This window comes from Euprymna scolopes, chromosome 42, assembly GCF_053919585.1.
Source record: "Euprymna scolopes isolate OS-2025 chromosome 42, ASM5391958v1, whole genome shotgun sequence".
Taxonomy (NCBI): Eukaryota; Metazoa; Mollusca; class Cephalopoda; order Sepiida; family Sepiolidae; genus Euprymna; species Euprymna scolopes.
Genome location: NC_136523.1, coordinates 23101363 through 23116616, shown reverse-complemented (window position 1 = coordinate 23116616; position 15254 = coordinate 23101363). Strand labels below are relative to the sequence as shown.

Sequence of the window (15254 nt, the reverse complement as noted above, 5' to 3'; positions counted from 1 at the left end):
TAGACATACACAGAAAATTTGGGACAAATATAGTAAAATGGTTCTAAAAATTGAGTGTTTTTATTAGCCCTAAAAGAACCCCTGGGGAACAAACAAAATTATATAGCAATCAGTTAGTTACAACTTTTCAGAAAGTTTTATAAAAATCCAAGGCATCATTATTTTTTTTTTTTAATAAGCACAAAAACTGTCAATTTTAGCCATTTTAACCTGAAAGACACCCCTAGGAGGGCAACCAAAGTTTTTCTGGAACATCCATTCTGTTACTTTTTACTCATATAATGTTTAATGTTTGTGCAAAATTTCAAAAAATTCTAAGGCGTAGTTATTGAGAAAAGTGCAGGCAGAAGAACAGATGAACGGACAAGGGTGAATTTACAGGTCCACCCTTCTTTTGTCCGGGGGGGGGGGGCAAAAAAAGGAAAGAGGATGAAGGTATAACTAAAAATAGAGGAAATAAGTTTCTTGGGAAAACAAAGGTATAGAAAATAGGGCTGGTGAAAAGACAGTTGATACGTCAGCTTAGCACAAACTTTAAAAAGTGTTTTCAAACCTACTTAGAATAGATCAGACAATTCTGAGGAACTCACTCCATAATAGTATTTGTAGAAAAGACTGAGACTAGCAACATTACATCTGTGAGAAAGAGGTTGCAAAGAAAAAAAAAAAAAAGAAATAGGGGTCAATTAAATCAGATACGTTTCTGAATCTTATCAAGAACAGAGATTTATCAGCCCAAATATGACAACAGTACTCCATATGTGGTCTGAAAAGAAACCATCTTTGTTGAAATATTTTTGATTATATGATTAGTATATATATATATATTATTCCTTAATTGGAATTTTTTTTATTTTGAGATGAGCATTTTTATGTTAATTTTATTTTTATTTCGGACTATTAGTCTCATCTTTATTAGTTGTTGTTTGTTTGTTTTTATTGGTTCACAACGTTTCGGCCAACTTCCTCTGGCCTTCGTCAGGTGGTAGCCGCGACGGATAGGAACTTCGAATCTCCTAACTGCATTCTCAGCCATCACTGCCATCCGTAGTTGATCGCCCTTCGGGGCCCGTGGCGCAGTTGATAGAGACGTTGAATCTCTACGGTTCCAGATGAACATTGTCTGAAGATAGCGGTTTCAATCCCACCCAAAGCGTGCCAGAGGTAATTGGTCAAAAATGTGGTGAGACGACGACAACTACGGATGGCAGTGATGGCTGAGAATGCAGTTAGGAGATTCAAAGTTCCTATCCGTCGCGGCTACCACCTGACGAAGGCCAGAGGAAGTTAGCCGAAACGTTGTGAACCAATAAAAACAAACAAACAACAACTAATAAAGATGAGACTAATAGTCCGAAATAAAAATAAAATTAACATATGATTAGTATGATTAAAACAAATTGTAAAGTTCTACTTATAGACACTGGCGATAGGAACTGATCAATCAAATGAAGCCATGTTCTGCTAGCAACCAATCAGAAACCAGAATTGCTCCATAAAAATATTGGATATTTTAACATTCCTGCACATAATTTTTTTTCATGTCAACACGAGAAAGATTTTTTGCTCTTTGCCTGCAAAATTTTAAAGTCTAGGACTTGTACAGATTAGCTACCCACTGAAAACTCTTTTTCATCTCCAGGACTTGTACAAAGAGCTACCCATCAGAAACTCTTCTGAAACCAAACATGGTTTTCAATTCAAAAATCTTGATAGGGAGGGGAGGTGCTCACCTGACTGGCGCAGGTAACGGACTTTCCGGCCACGTTCGCTTGTTTTGTGATTATCTTCTGCGCAAGAAAAACTTTTTCAGTTTTGATGTTAATCCCCAAATTGCCACGAGAAATGATGATACCATCAGATTCGGCGAGAATTTCGCTGAGGCTGTCAAATACAAAAAAAAAAAAACAATTGAAAAATTACGGCAATCGATACCTCGATTCAGTCTCGAAAGACAAAGGATATCCCCTGCAGGAGCAGCTGCACGTGTAATTGTGAGGCAAGGGTTACACAATCCCAACCACACCTCTCCTAAATCAGCACTGTTTGAGTCCAGTGGCAAGGAAAAGTGGTACTCGTACAGTTTAATCAAGACATTAAAAAAATGAAAATATCTAAAAAAAGTTATATTGTACGTATCCGTTTTGACATGAAGATCTTCAAAAAAAAATTTCACTTAATTTGATCGAGTAGTTTTTTTTTTACTGCGGAAAAACACGTTTTTATGAGAGCGCGTTGAAGGCAGACATGTTGGATTTGTTTTAAATTTTTGTTTGAATTTTAGAAACGACATGGGAGAAACTCCATGTAAAGCGCCGACCCCCCCCATCTTTGATACTAGCTTTTCTTTCTAAAAATCGAACCTTTTGCTCGATATCATAACAAATTGTTTTTTTGCTGTAAAATAAAAACTACTTGATGAAATTAAGGGAAATTTTTTTTTCAGAAAACTTCATTTCATAACGGATACGTACAATATAAACTTTTTTCGATATTTTCATTTTTTAATGTCTTGACTAAACTGTACAAGTACCGGAAAAGTCCAGGACGACTGGAAACAACGCTAAGATAATCGGAGAGCACATACAGCACCTGGAAGTTCTAAATGGTCACCCATTTAGTACTGACCAGGTTCAGCATTGCTTAACTTCATGGTCCAACGGGAACCGGTGTGTCAACATGATTATGCTGTACTACAATATGACTAAACAACAACTACATGGGTCATAATATATGCAGCATCAGCAGGGAGATCCGACGTTGCCCGGGATGGAATGATTTTCAGTGAATGTTTGATACTTCCATATGTTTATTTTAATTAATTGGAATTCATTATTGAGTGATTTTTATTTTTTATCCACCTGACTACAACTTGGACGTCTTCAAGTCCAACATAAACAAACTCCTGACAAACTGCCCCCTTAAGTAAGACACTCTATCGAAACCCCCAATACTAATGATTACTACAATACTATCTCATTGATTACTGCACATGCAATAACCCTTATCCCTGAGTGGCCTTCGGGCCTTGATAAGTGGTGAACCTGATGTAAAAAAAAAAAAAAAATTCATTATTGAGTGATTTTTATTTTTTATCCATTTATTTATTGCAGACTATTATCCTCATCTTTTAGTGGTTTCACGACGTTTCAGCCAACTATTCCTCTAGCCTTCGTCAGCGTGGTTAACCCTAACAAGATAGGAATGCCGAATCTCTTAACTGCATCCTCAGCAATTCCTGCCTTCCATAGTTGTTGTCATTCCTATCTCGAAAAAGAACGAGAAAAAAAAGAACGAGAAAAAAAAGAACGAGAAAAAAAAGAACAAGAAAAAAAAGAACGAGAAAAAAAAGAAAGAATGAGAAAAACAAGAATGAGAAAAAAAGAAACAAGAAAAAAACAAGGGAAAAAAGAAAAAAAGAAAGAACAAGAAAAAAAGAAAAAACAAGAAAAAAAAGAAAGAAGAAAAAAAGAAAAAAAACAAGAAAAAAAGAAAGAACAAGAAAAAAAGAAAAAACAAGAAAAAAAGAGCACGAAAAAAGAGCACGAAAAAAAAATAAAATAGAAAAAAAAATGAAAAAAAAAATGTAAAAAAAAAACCCACAAAAAAACACAAAAACAAAATAAAAACCAAAATGGAAGAAAAGTTAAAAAAAAAAAGGAAGATAAAGCAACAATGTTTATGAACAAGGAAAGCGTTTTTTATCCATTTATTTATTGCAGACTATTATCCTCATTTTTTAGTGGTTTCACAACGTTTCGACCAACTACTCCTCCGGCCTTCGTCAGGTGGTTAACTGCGACAGGATAGGAACACCAAATCTTCTAACTGTACTGCCTTTCATAGTTGTTGTCATCCCACCACGTTTTTGGCTGACTTTAGGGTTTTTTTTTTTTTTTTTTTTTTTTTACACAGTGATCACCACTTATCAAGGCCCGGAAGCCACTCAGGGATAAGGGTTATTGCAAGTACATTACGTTAGTGTGGAGATTTGATGAAGTGTTTACTTAAGGGGGCGGTTCATTAGGAATTTGTTAACATTGGACTTGAACACATCCAAGTTGTAGTCCGGTGGGAAGCAGGCAGACGGAACAGAGTTCCACAGGCGTGCAGTTCTAAGAAAGAAGCTTTGTTCATGGAATCCGCGTTTTGATTTAGGCACAGATATAGAGTGGGAGAAATTTTTCACAGTGGATTCAGCTAGACGGGTGTTTTTCGTGAAAGATTGGCGAGGGGGGACCAGAGATTGGAGTTCAGACGAGCACCTGCCATGGAAATAGCGATAAAACAAGGATAGGCTCGCAACGTCTCTTCTGTGGGAGAGAGGTTGCAGGGTAGAGAAAAGGGCACCCCACACTAAGCCACGAAATCTATTTTGTACTCTGTCAAAGCAGAATAGGCTGTTTATAGCAACTCCTGCCCAGATATGGCAACAGTATTCCAACAGGTAGGATTGAAACCGCTATCTTCAGACAATGCTCACTTTGAACCATAGAGATTCAACAACTCTATCCACTCTGCCACAGGCCCTGAAGGAACACCGAATTTCCTAACTGCATCCTCAGCAATTACTGCCTTCCATAGTTGTTGTCGTCTCACCACGTTCTTATCCCTTTGTGGTTAACCACCTGATGAAACCGCAGAGGAATAGTTGGCCGAAACGTGAAACAACAACTAATAAAGATGAGAATAATAGTCCGCAATAAATAAAATTAATAAATAATACAAATTACTCATCTCAATAAGAATTCCAAATTAATTAAAATAATATACCATTCGGGATGGACCCGATAATGGAAGATCAGATAACAAATATTCATAATAACAACAACAAATACAGCCCAAAAAGAGGTGACGCATATAAACAAAGGGCAGATAACTCACGCAACACTTAGATAAGCAAAACAATTAAATACAACAGAATTATCAATACTTATCGAAGACATTCCGATACAAGACCTAGCTAAGAACACTGTCAGGCACATAGAGTACCTTTGTGTGAAATTTCATAAAAATCAACCCAGCTGTTTTTGAGTCCATAGAGAATTAACTCACACACACACACATACGCACACACAGACACACACACAAAGTAAGGATAATCACCTTGACACACCAGTTATTGTTAGCTTACCAAAGTTAAGCAACGTTGGGCCTGGTCAGTACCAGATGGGTGACTATTTGGGAATACTAGATGCTGTATGCAGGAGGATGTTGACGGCACAAGAACTGCAAAAACTGTCATCTTCTCCCGTGAAGGGAATATGCATGCAACTAGGGATTCCTTATAAATTTGATATTCCCATAAAACTTCTTCCTTTGGAAGAAGTCGGTTCAACTCGCCTAGGATGAAAGTCGCTTCAGTACGTTACGGGTACATTTTGACTCATTGGTATACAAAAAATTTTTAAAGATAAGAAAATGATAGCGGAAAATTTTCCCATGACCCCTGACATTTGACCTTGCTTGCCAGATCTCAGTCTTTTGAACTTTTGTATATGAGATTTAAATGGTTGGAGAGAGTTACGTGGACGAAGAGAGTTATGTGTATGGAGAGACATTGTTAAAGAGATTTACGTGAACAGAGAGACTTACATGGACATAGATATGACGGACTTACAGAAATGAAGAGATCTACCCGGACGGTGAGACTTATAGCGAGGCTTACCGAAACAGAGATATATACAAAGACGGAAAGATTTACAGAGATAGAGAGATTTAGAGAGATGAAGAGACTTATAGATACAGAGAGATTTGCATAAATGAATAAACTTACAGGGGAGGGATGAAGGAACTTGCATAAATTGAGAGACTTACATGGATGGATGGACTTACAGGGAAGGGATGAAGGAACTTGCATAAATTGAGAGACTTACATGGAGGGATAGACTTACGGAGAGACTTACAGAAACAGAGAAACTTATAAAGATGGAGAGACTTATCTAGATTTCCAGATTTGCATGAGTGAAAAGATTTACAGAGATGAAGAGACTTATGGATGGATGCTACGTGGATGAAGAGACTTATGGATGGATGCTATGTGGATGAAATGACTTATGGATGGATGCTATGTGGTTGAAGAGACTTATGGATGGATGGATGAAGAGACATATGGATGGATGCTACGTGGATGAAGAGGCTTATGGATGGATGCTACGTGGATGAAGAGGCTTATGGATGGATGCTACATGAATGAAGAGACTTATGGATGGATGCTACATGGATGAAGAGACTTACTTGATTATTCCTTTGTAGTTCTCGATCTTTGCCAAAATTTTCATGTGTTTGCCGTTTTCACCAAGGAAGTTCCGAGCGGACTTGATGAGACTGGCATCGCTGACCAATGACATAAACACCATGTCCACCTTTTTGGGGCGATGAGATAAGAATAATAAAGAAAAATATAAGAATGTAAAATTTCATGATTTTGTATAAAAAAAAAAAAATGCAGATTTTCTATTGGAAGTTTAACACACGTGACGAACTGCATTGTGGGAATGTTTGAAAGAGTTTAAATGAGTTTATCAGTAGAACAAAGATATAGAAAGTTATTCAAGGTGTGTCCGAGATGGACACACAGGACGGGACAATAAAGGTAACTGTCTAGAGTTATGAAGAGACGGAAAGACTTACAAAGTTGCTGGTGCTACCAGACCAGGCTGTCTAAAGATATTGGCTTCCTGAAACGAAATGCACCTAACATTGATGCTTTTTGTTTTTCTACTTCTTTTTGCAAAACTTAATTATGTTCTGCAAAACCAAAACCAAAAACAATCCATCTTTTCCTTCTTCTAATTTCCCCTTTCTATTGTCGTAACCCTAACCCTAACACTTTCTATTTCTATCTCCTCCACTTACGTATCTTTTGTATCTTCCAATTAAAGATACAAAAAACTTGAAGAATAAAAACCTTTTTTTTTTCTTTTTTTTTTTTTACACGATGGTCACCACTTATCAAGGCCCGGAAGCCAGTCAGGGATAAGGGTTATTGCAAGTACAGTACGTTAGTGTGGAGATTTGATGAAGTGTTTACTTAAGGGAGCGGTTCATTAGGAATTTGTTAACGTTGGACTTGAACACATCCAAGTTGTAGTCAGGTGGGAAGCAGGCAGATGGGACAGAGTTCCACAGGCATGCAGTTCTAAAAAAGAAGCTTTGTTCATGGAATCCGCGTTTTGATTTAGGCACAGATATAGAGTGGGGGAAATTTTTCACAGTGGATTCAGCTAGACGGGTGTTTTTCGTGAAAGATTGGCGAGGCGGGACCAGAGATTGGAGTTCAGACGAGCACCTGCCATGGAAATAACGATAAAACAAGGATAGGCTCGCAACGTCTCTTCTGTGGGAGAGAGGTTGCAGGGTAGAGAAAAGGGCATCCCTCACTAAGCCACAAAGTCTATTTTGTACTCTGTCAAGGCAGGATAGGCTGTTTTTAGCAGCTCCTGCCCAGATATGGCAGCAGTATTCCATCCTTGGGCGTACTTGGCTTCTACAAAATACCTGAATGCAACATGAATACTATTTCCAAAATAACTGGATTCGGCATTAAATAACCCGAAAAGGATTGATGTGCCGTGAAACAAACCAAACCAAACCTAACAAAGATGAAGAGACTAATAGAGACGGAGAGACTTATAGAGATGAAGAGACGGAGAAACTTACAGAGGCAGAAAGATTTACATAGACAAAAAATTCGGGTTTTTATTACTGTACACATAGATTCGAAAAAGTTGTCAAAAAACAAATATATAACAAATAAATATTATCAAAGGCAAGATAAGTTATTTTTCTACCAAACTGGATATAATTTTCGTGTTTTTATTCAATGTAACATGTTTATTCAGCTCGAAAAACATGCAGTGTTTACCGATGTATTGGAAAATTAAAAATGGCGGCCGACTCTCTCTTAAACACGGTAAGTTCGAGAAAAGGTGTTATAAATAATAAACTAGACAAAATACTGTTAGAAATTCGCTCAAAATATATTACCGTGACATAGGTTGACATATATTCGGTGTTTTTTAAATAGTATTTTGTCTAGTTTATTATTTATAACACCTTTTCTCGAACTTACCGTGTTTAAGAGAGAGTCGGCCGCCATTTTGAATTGTCCAATACATCGGTAAACACTGTATGTTTTCGAGCTGAATAAATATGTTACATTGAATAAAAACACAAAAAATGTATCCAGTTTGGTAGAAAAGTAACTTATCTTGCCTTTGATAACATTTATTTGTTATATATTTGTTTTTTGACAACTTTTTCGAATCTATGTGTACAGTAATACAAACCCAACAATTCTTGTGTTGATATAACGTGGTAATTACATTTTGATTTGACGTTTGAGTGCGTTGGTGAGTTTCAAAAAGATTGGAGACATATTTCCAAGATTTCGTATTTATGTTCTAGATTAAAAACAAAAAGCAAATCGACCCTCTACATGTCAACGTCCACATCTACGTTTACTGTCAAGGCCGTGTCCGTCAGGTGACGTCAACTCATCTCGATTTACTTTTAGCTACGATCTGCCTTCTGCTATGTCTAATTGGAAATCGTTTTTTTTTTCAGTTGAAAGAAAAGGCATTTATTGCCGGTCGTTTCCACACCAAACCGGTTGATTCAAAATGTAATGTGCTGTCTTCTGTTATTATATATCACGCTGTCCCATTGTATTGAATATTGAACTTTATATGAAACTCCCTTCCAAAGTGTTGACTGTACCCTCCTCATCAATAATGAAACGTTGAAATTAAGCAAAGTCAATCCAACCAACTTGTAAAAATGGCGACGCAAAAAAAATGATATCTCCTTGTACAAAACTGTCCAGTTTATGGTGAAGGAATTAATGATTTTGGTCAAAGTTTGAAGGGTTGAGCTTTAAAACGATACTGATGTCATGAAAATCCGTTGCCTCCGAAAAATCTCATGAAAATCCGTTGCCTCCGAAAAATCTCATGAAAATCCGTTGCCTCCGAAAAATCTCATGAAAATCCGTTGCCTCTGAAAAATCTTATGAAAATCTGGCGTTGCGAGAAACACAAACACACACACATTTTGCTCTTTATAAATATAAATGCTTTTATGCATCCCCCATTATATTACGTCTCGTCCCCGTTATGTACCCCCTCCTCATACAGCACTATTAATATACAGCATAATTCACGTTGACACACCGATTCCCGTCAGATCACCGAAGTTAAGTAACGTTGAACCTGGTCATTACAAAAATGGGTGACCATTTTGGAATTCCAGGGTGCTGTATATACTCTCCGCTTATCTCAGCATTGTTTCCAGTCAGTCAGTCTTGGGCCTCTCCCTGCCACTGGACTCGAGCAGTGTCAATTCAGGAATTCAGGATTGAGATTGCACAACCCTTACCTCACAATTACATGCGCAAATACCTTTGCAGGGGGTATCCATTATCTTTTGAAACTGAATGGATGTATCGACTACTTATTATACTACTAATAATAATGCTACTACTACTACTACTAATAATAATAATGATAGCGGTGGTACTACTACTAATAATTATATTAATAATGGTACTACTACTACTAATAATAATAATACCGGTACTACTACTACTACTACTACTACTAATAATAATAATAATAATATGGCAATTGTCTACTACTAATAATAATAGTGGTGGTACTACTACTACTACTAATAATAATAATAATGGTACTACTACTACTAATGATAATAACAATAGCGGTGGTACTACTTCTACTACTACTACTAATAATAATATTACTAATACTACTACTACTAATAATAATAATGTACTACTACCACTACTACTAATAATAATAGCGGTGGTACTACTACTACTACTACTAATAATAATAATAATAATGGTACTACTACTACTACTACTACTAATAATAATAATAATAATAATAGCGGTGGTACTACTACTACTACTAATAATAATAATATTAATATTGGTACTACTACTACTAATAATAATAATATTAATATTGGTACTACTACTAATAATAATAATAATAATAGCGGTGGTACTACTACTACTACTACTAATAATAATAATAGCGGTGGTACTACTAATACTACTACTACTAATAATAATAATAGCGGTGGTACTACTACTACTAATAATAATGGTACTACTACCACTACTACTACTAATAATAATAATAGTGGTGGTGCTACTAATACTACTATTAATAATAATAATAATAATAATAATAATAATAATGATAATAGCGGTGGTACTACTACTACTACTAATAATAATAATGGTACTACTACTACTAATTATAATAATAATAGTGGTGGTACTACTACTGCTACTACTACTACTAATAATAATAATAATAATGGTACTACTACCACTACTAATAATAATAATAGCGGTGGTGCTACTACTACTACTATTAATAATAATAATAATAATAATAATAATAATAATCATAATAATGTTATAATTTGCAATTTCTATGATGATAATGATGAAACCTGGCGTTTTCATGAAAGTGAGTTTTTGGAATTCAAGACTGAGTCTTTTTTAACAGGTTGTGATTTATAAAAATCTGAAGTTAAGGAGTACGTAAAAATAAAAACAGATTTTGGTGCAATGGATAGAGATGCAGAATATCTACGATTCCAGGTGAGCTTTGTCTGAAGGTAGCGGTTTCAATCTCACCCAAAGCCGGCCAGTGGTGAGATGACAACAACTATGGAAGGCAGTAATTTCTGTGAATGCAGTTGGGAGATTCGACATTCCCATCCTGTTGCTGTTAACCACCTGACGAAGACCAGAGGAATAATTGGCCGAAACGTCATGAAACATCTAAAAGATGAGGATAATAGTCCACAAATAATTAAGAAAAAAAAAAAATTCTAATCTTTCGGAAGATAAAAATATCGTCACTTTTAAACCAGTTTTATGAATCCCGCGGTAATTTCTTTGAGAATTGAAACAGAAAACATCGATCTTTTGTAATAGTCCACACCTGTCGGGTACGTGACTATAGACTACACCTCTGACGTTGGCAGGCCACGTGACATTTATTGACACGGCCTGCTATATTTACGACGGTCGTGCTTAGGTGAAAGAGAGGGTTGAGGAGAAGGAGAGAAAAATATGGGAAAAAGATAGAGAGACAGCTAGAGAGAGAGGGAGAGAAAGGGAAAGAGAGAAAGAAAGAGAGAGGGAGGGGTGAGAGAAAGGGAGAGAAAGGGGGAAGGAGAAAGGGAGAGAGAGTAAGAGGGAGGGGAGAGAGAAAAAGAGAGAGAAAAAGGAAGAGAGGAGGAGGAAGAAAGGAGAAGGGGGAGAAAGAGAGAGAAAAGGAGAGATAGAAGTTTTAATATAAAGTTATTACACATACTATTTAACATCTATTTAATTTTTTTTTCTGATCCCGGATAATGCCGGGTGGCCCTGCCAATGACTGGATAATCTATATTACCTTTTGATCGAGAGCGAACGTAAGATCTTTTTCATCGATTTCCGTCAACTGGCACATGTCGGGCATTTTGTCCATGTGGCACGTCTGTCGATTTCCCAGAATTCCTTCGCTCAACACTTCGCAAACCAACGTTGGAATCCGGTGATGAGTACTCTCTACAAACAAAAAAAAAATAAAAAATAAAAAATTAAAAATTAAAAAGTCAGTAAATAAATATATGTAATTTTTTTTTTTTTTTTTTTGGGGGGGGGCGACCTTGCCGGGTCATAAAATACACTTAAATAAATTTCAATTCATACAGATTTATATTTATTATTACAGAATCAATTTTCTCTTGAATATTTTATTGTACCTAATATATATTACTGAGTTCAAAATTAAAAAATAAAATGACTTGGGTGCGTGTGAAAACATCAGCAGGGGCTGTAGGGTAGCTGGCTTGCAAAGATATTAGTAGCAGTAGCCGAAAAAGTACATATGCAAATTAGGAAGTGTGTGGAGGCTGGCGTCACAAAAAAAAGATAAAAAAGGAAAGCACGTGGTTGGAGAAAGTGCGTGTTGTAAAAAGATGGACATATAAAATCAAAGACGAGAAATGGCTAAGGGTGACGTGTGGTCAAGGAGAAAGGAAAATGTCACCAGGTGAAATAGACGTGTGGCGGAAAGAGACTTTTAAGCTGGTGTCGAGACGGCAGGGTTTTACTAATTTCATGGCCCACAAAATGAACAGTTTTGCATTTCAACTTGCCAACATATTTTTGTATGTGTTATTCATCCATCCAAACAAAGATTTTACTCGTTATAAACTATTCTTGGTGTATGATTACTATTTCCTGCAGTAGTTATGTGACAATTTGTTTAATAGTTTATCGGTTAAATATTTACACAGAGCCACAGCCACACACATATATCTACTGTTTTATTTATATAGATTAGAGCAACCATTCTCAACGTTTCCTCCATCATCGACCTCCTTTATCTATTTCTCCATTTCTCTCCTACTCCCATACAAAAAATTCATAGCAATCGTAAAGTGACCGAAAAACAAGAAGTTCAAAAAGAACCCTTTATTGTTTAGGATTTTATTTTCAGGTTTGTGCTACTGTACACATAGATTCGAAAAAGTGGTAAAAAAAAACAAAAAAAAAACAAATATATAACAAATAAATGTTACCAAAGGCAAGATAAGTTACTCTTCCTATCTGCAAATGTTTTTAGTGGTTTTACTCGCTTTAAAACGTGTAATCGATTAAAAAATCATGCAATGCTTATCGATATATCTAAAAAAAAAAAAATGGCTGCCTGCTCGCTGTTGAACATGTTAAGTTTGGGAAAATGAGTTTAAACAAAAAAATTATACAAAATACTATTAGAAACTCACTCAATATACGTTACTGCAACATAGGGACACACACACACGCGCGCACACACATATATATATATATATATATATATATATATATATATAAATCAATAATTAAATAATAAGTATTCTTTTATACCTACAGACAATAATGTTTCATGCTTACGCAATCATCAGTGTAGGATGATAATTCCTACCAGTTGGGAGATTCAAACCCAACCACAAAGCCACATTTGACTCCATTTGCTAAGCTCCAGGCCACTAAACAATTGCCATGAAAATGAAAGGAATTAATAACTAACACCTCTGACGCTTGAAAAATAGTCCATATTATATTTTTATTATAAAAGTAAAAAAAAAAAAAAACACTTAATAAATATTAAAAGAAAAAACATATTTTTATTCGAAAGTTTATAATTTTGTTATAAAAATTCAAATAAAGACTGTTTGAATAAAACTTCTATTTTTATATTTGATTTAAAAAAAAAAGAAAAAAGTTTCATTATATACAGTGTTGGTCATCCGTACCTAAAAATTTGTCTGACGTCACTTCTGCCAAATGGCTTTGTAAATAAAGATATGGGAAACTTAACTAACGTCCAAAATTCAAATTTTCTGAAAGTACCTTTATCTTTGACGATAAACGAAAGTGGTCCGTCTTCGATGGTGATGATGCTGTTAACGTCAGCATAGTCAATCAATTTGCGCTGATCAACATAAAGAAAGCTGTCATCCATATTGTCCATGTACTCAGCATTATTTGTCAGACGGATAATCGAACGTGACTTGAGGAAGATTTCTCGTCCCAAATTCTAAAACAGAACAAACAAGAAAGGTAGAGAAAGAGAGAGTCAATCATTTGTTTAAGGGCATGGCTTAATTATCACAACGCTTGATCAGACCAATCAAAAGCCATCTCCTGTTTTTATTTCATTTTTTTTTTACACAGGAATCACACATGGAGGCCACTCGAGGATAAGGGTTAATGGGTATACATTAGTCAATATATTAGTGATTATAGCGTAGTAAACATAAGTAGTGGAATTTTTGTAAGTTGGATTACATAGGGGAACGGTTTATCAAGAACTTGTTTACATTGGACTTGAAGACAATCAGATTGTAGTCAGCTGGAAAGCAGGCCAATGGAAGAGATCTCCACAGGCATGCAATTCTAAGAAAGAAGCTCCTCTCATGGAATCTACATTTAGGTTAATTAATAATGACCGAAAGAATTATTTATTGAGGAAAGCTAAATATTTCTCATCTAACGTCTGAATTGGGATAAAAAAGTAAAAATTTAATAAAATCTTTTAAAAAAATCAAACATAAGTAAACACATTTTCTATGATTACAAAATTAAGGACAAATCGTAAACCTGAATCAATCTTTTTTTAAATTTGTTTCTTTTCGAAAAAAATACTATTGGAGTCTCTTTTCAACAAATGGATACCATTGTAATTGTTAGAACAGCATTTATTTTAGTTGGTTTGATCCAATAATAGTAAAGAAGAACGTGACTTGAGAAAGATTTCCCATCCAAAATACCAAAACAGAGAGAGATAGAGAAAGAGAGAGTCAATTATTTGTTTAAGGGCATGGCTTAATCTCATGTGTTTTTAATCTCCGAGGCATATTGGATAAAGTACATGGTAAAATTCAATTCTAAGTGACAGGCTTCTGGAAGTTGAAGGTTCAATCCTCTGTGCGTGCAATCTACATTACATCCTGAAGACATGCTAAACTTTCGAGGTGAATTCCGGTGAAGCTAAAATGAAATGGCACATGATGAGGCTAAATCAAGCGCCTGTTCTTACCCTAGACCAAGGAGGGATTCAAAAATGTAGTTTTGGGTTGAGTCACCCTCTAAGGTTGTTGATATGTCAAAGTTTATTGCTCTAGAAACAAAGCCCCCATCAAAAGATTTACTATGCAATATTACAGACTTACTAAATTTTAACCCATTAAAAACAAGCAAAAGTTATAGCCTGTTGACTTGGAATGAGTGATTTATGCCAGATTTTTACAGTAAAAGTGGTATTGTGATGACTAAATACCTATTAAACCCTAACTATGCATCGAACAGATACCATAATACTTAGTTTGGTGCACTTTACATAACAAAGATCCATACAAAATTTCAGCTAAATCGGTCCAGTAGTTTCCAATAAACTTCTAGAGTAAATGTGGTATTTTGATTACTCATCCCTATTAATCCTTCACTTTGCATTGAATGGATACCATAATACTTAATTAGCTGCACTTTATAAATATCCATACAAATTTTCGATTCGATTGAGAAATGGGTGATTTCACCAATATTGATGGTAATAAAAGTATTGGAAATGTAGAATATTTGTTGAACCTCTTTCAATCCCGGGTAACATCGAGTCTCCCTGCCAGTATATATACATACCTGAGACTAAGAAGGGGTCCAAAGATGTAGTTTTTGGTTG

General features: G+C 35.4%; 1 protein-coding gene across 2 annotated transcripts in view; it reads right to left on the bottom strand.

The window, feature by feature from the left end:
• Positions 1-15254, bottom strand: part of LOC145266960 (pyruvate kinase-like) — a 97748-nt gene that overhangs the window by 26858 nt on the left and 55636 nt on the right. For both annotated transcript variants that reach the window (XM_080122790.1, XM_080122792.1), the window contains 4 exons: positions 13427-13613; positions 11439-11593; positions 6238-6365; positions 1734-1884 (listed from right to left, as the gene is read on the bottom strand). In XM_080122790.1, coding sequence (XP_079978916.1) covers positions 1734-1884; positions 6238-6365; positions 11439-11593; positions 13427-13613 — 621 coding nt within the window. The remainder of the gene's footprint in view (positions 1-1733; positions 1885-6237; positions 6366-11438; positions 11594-13426; positions 13614-15254) is intronic.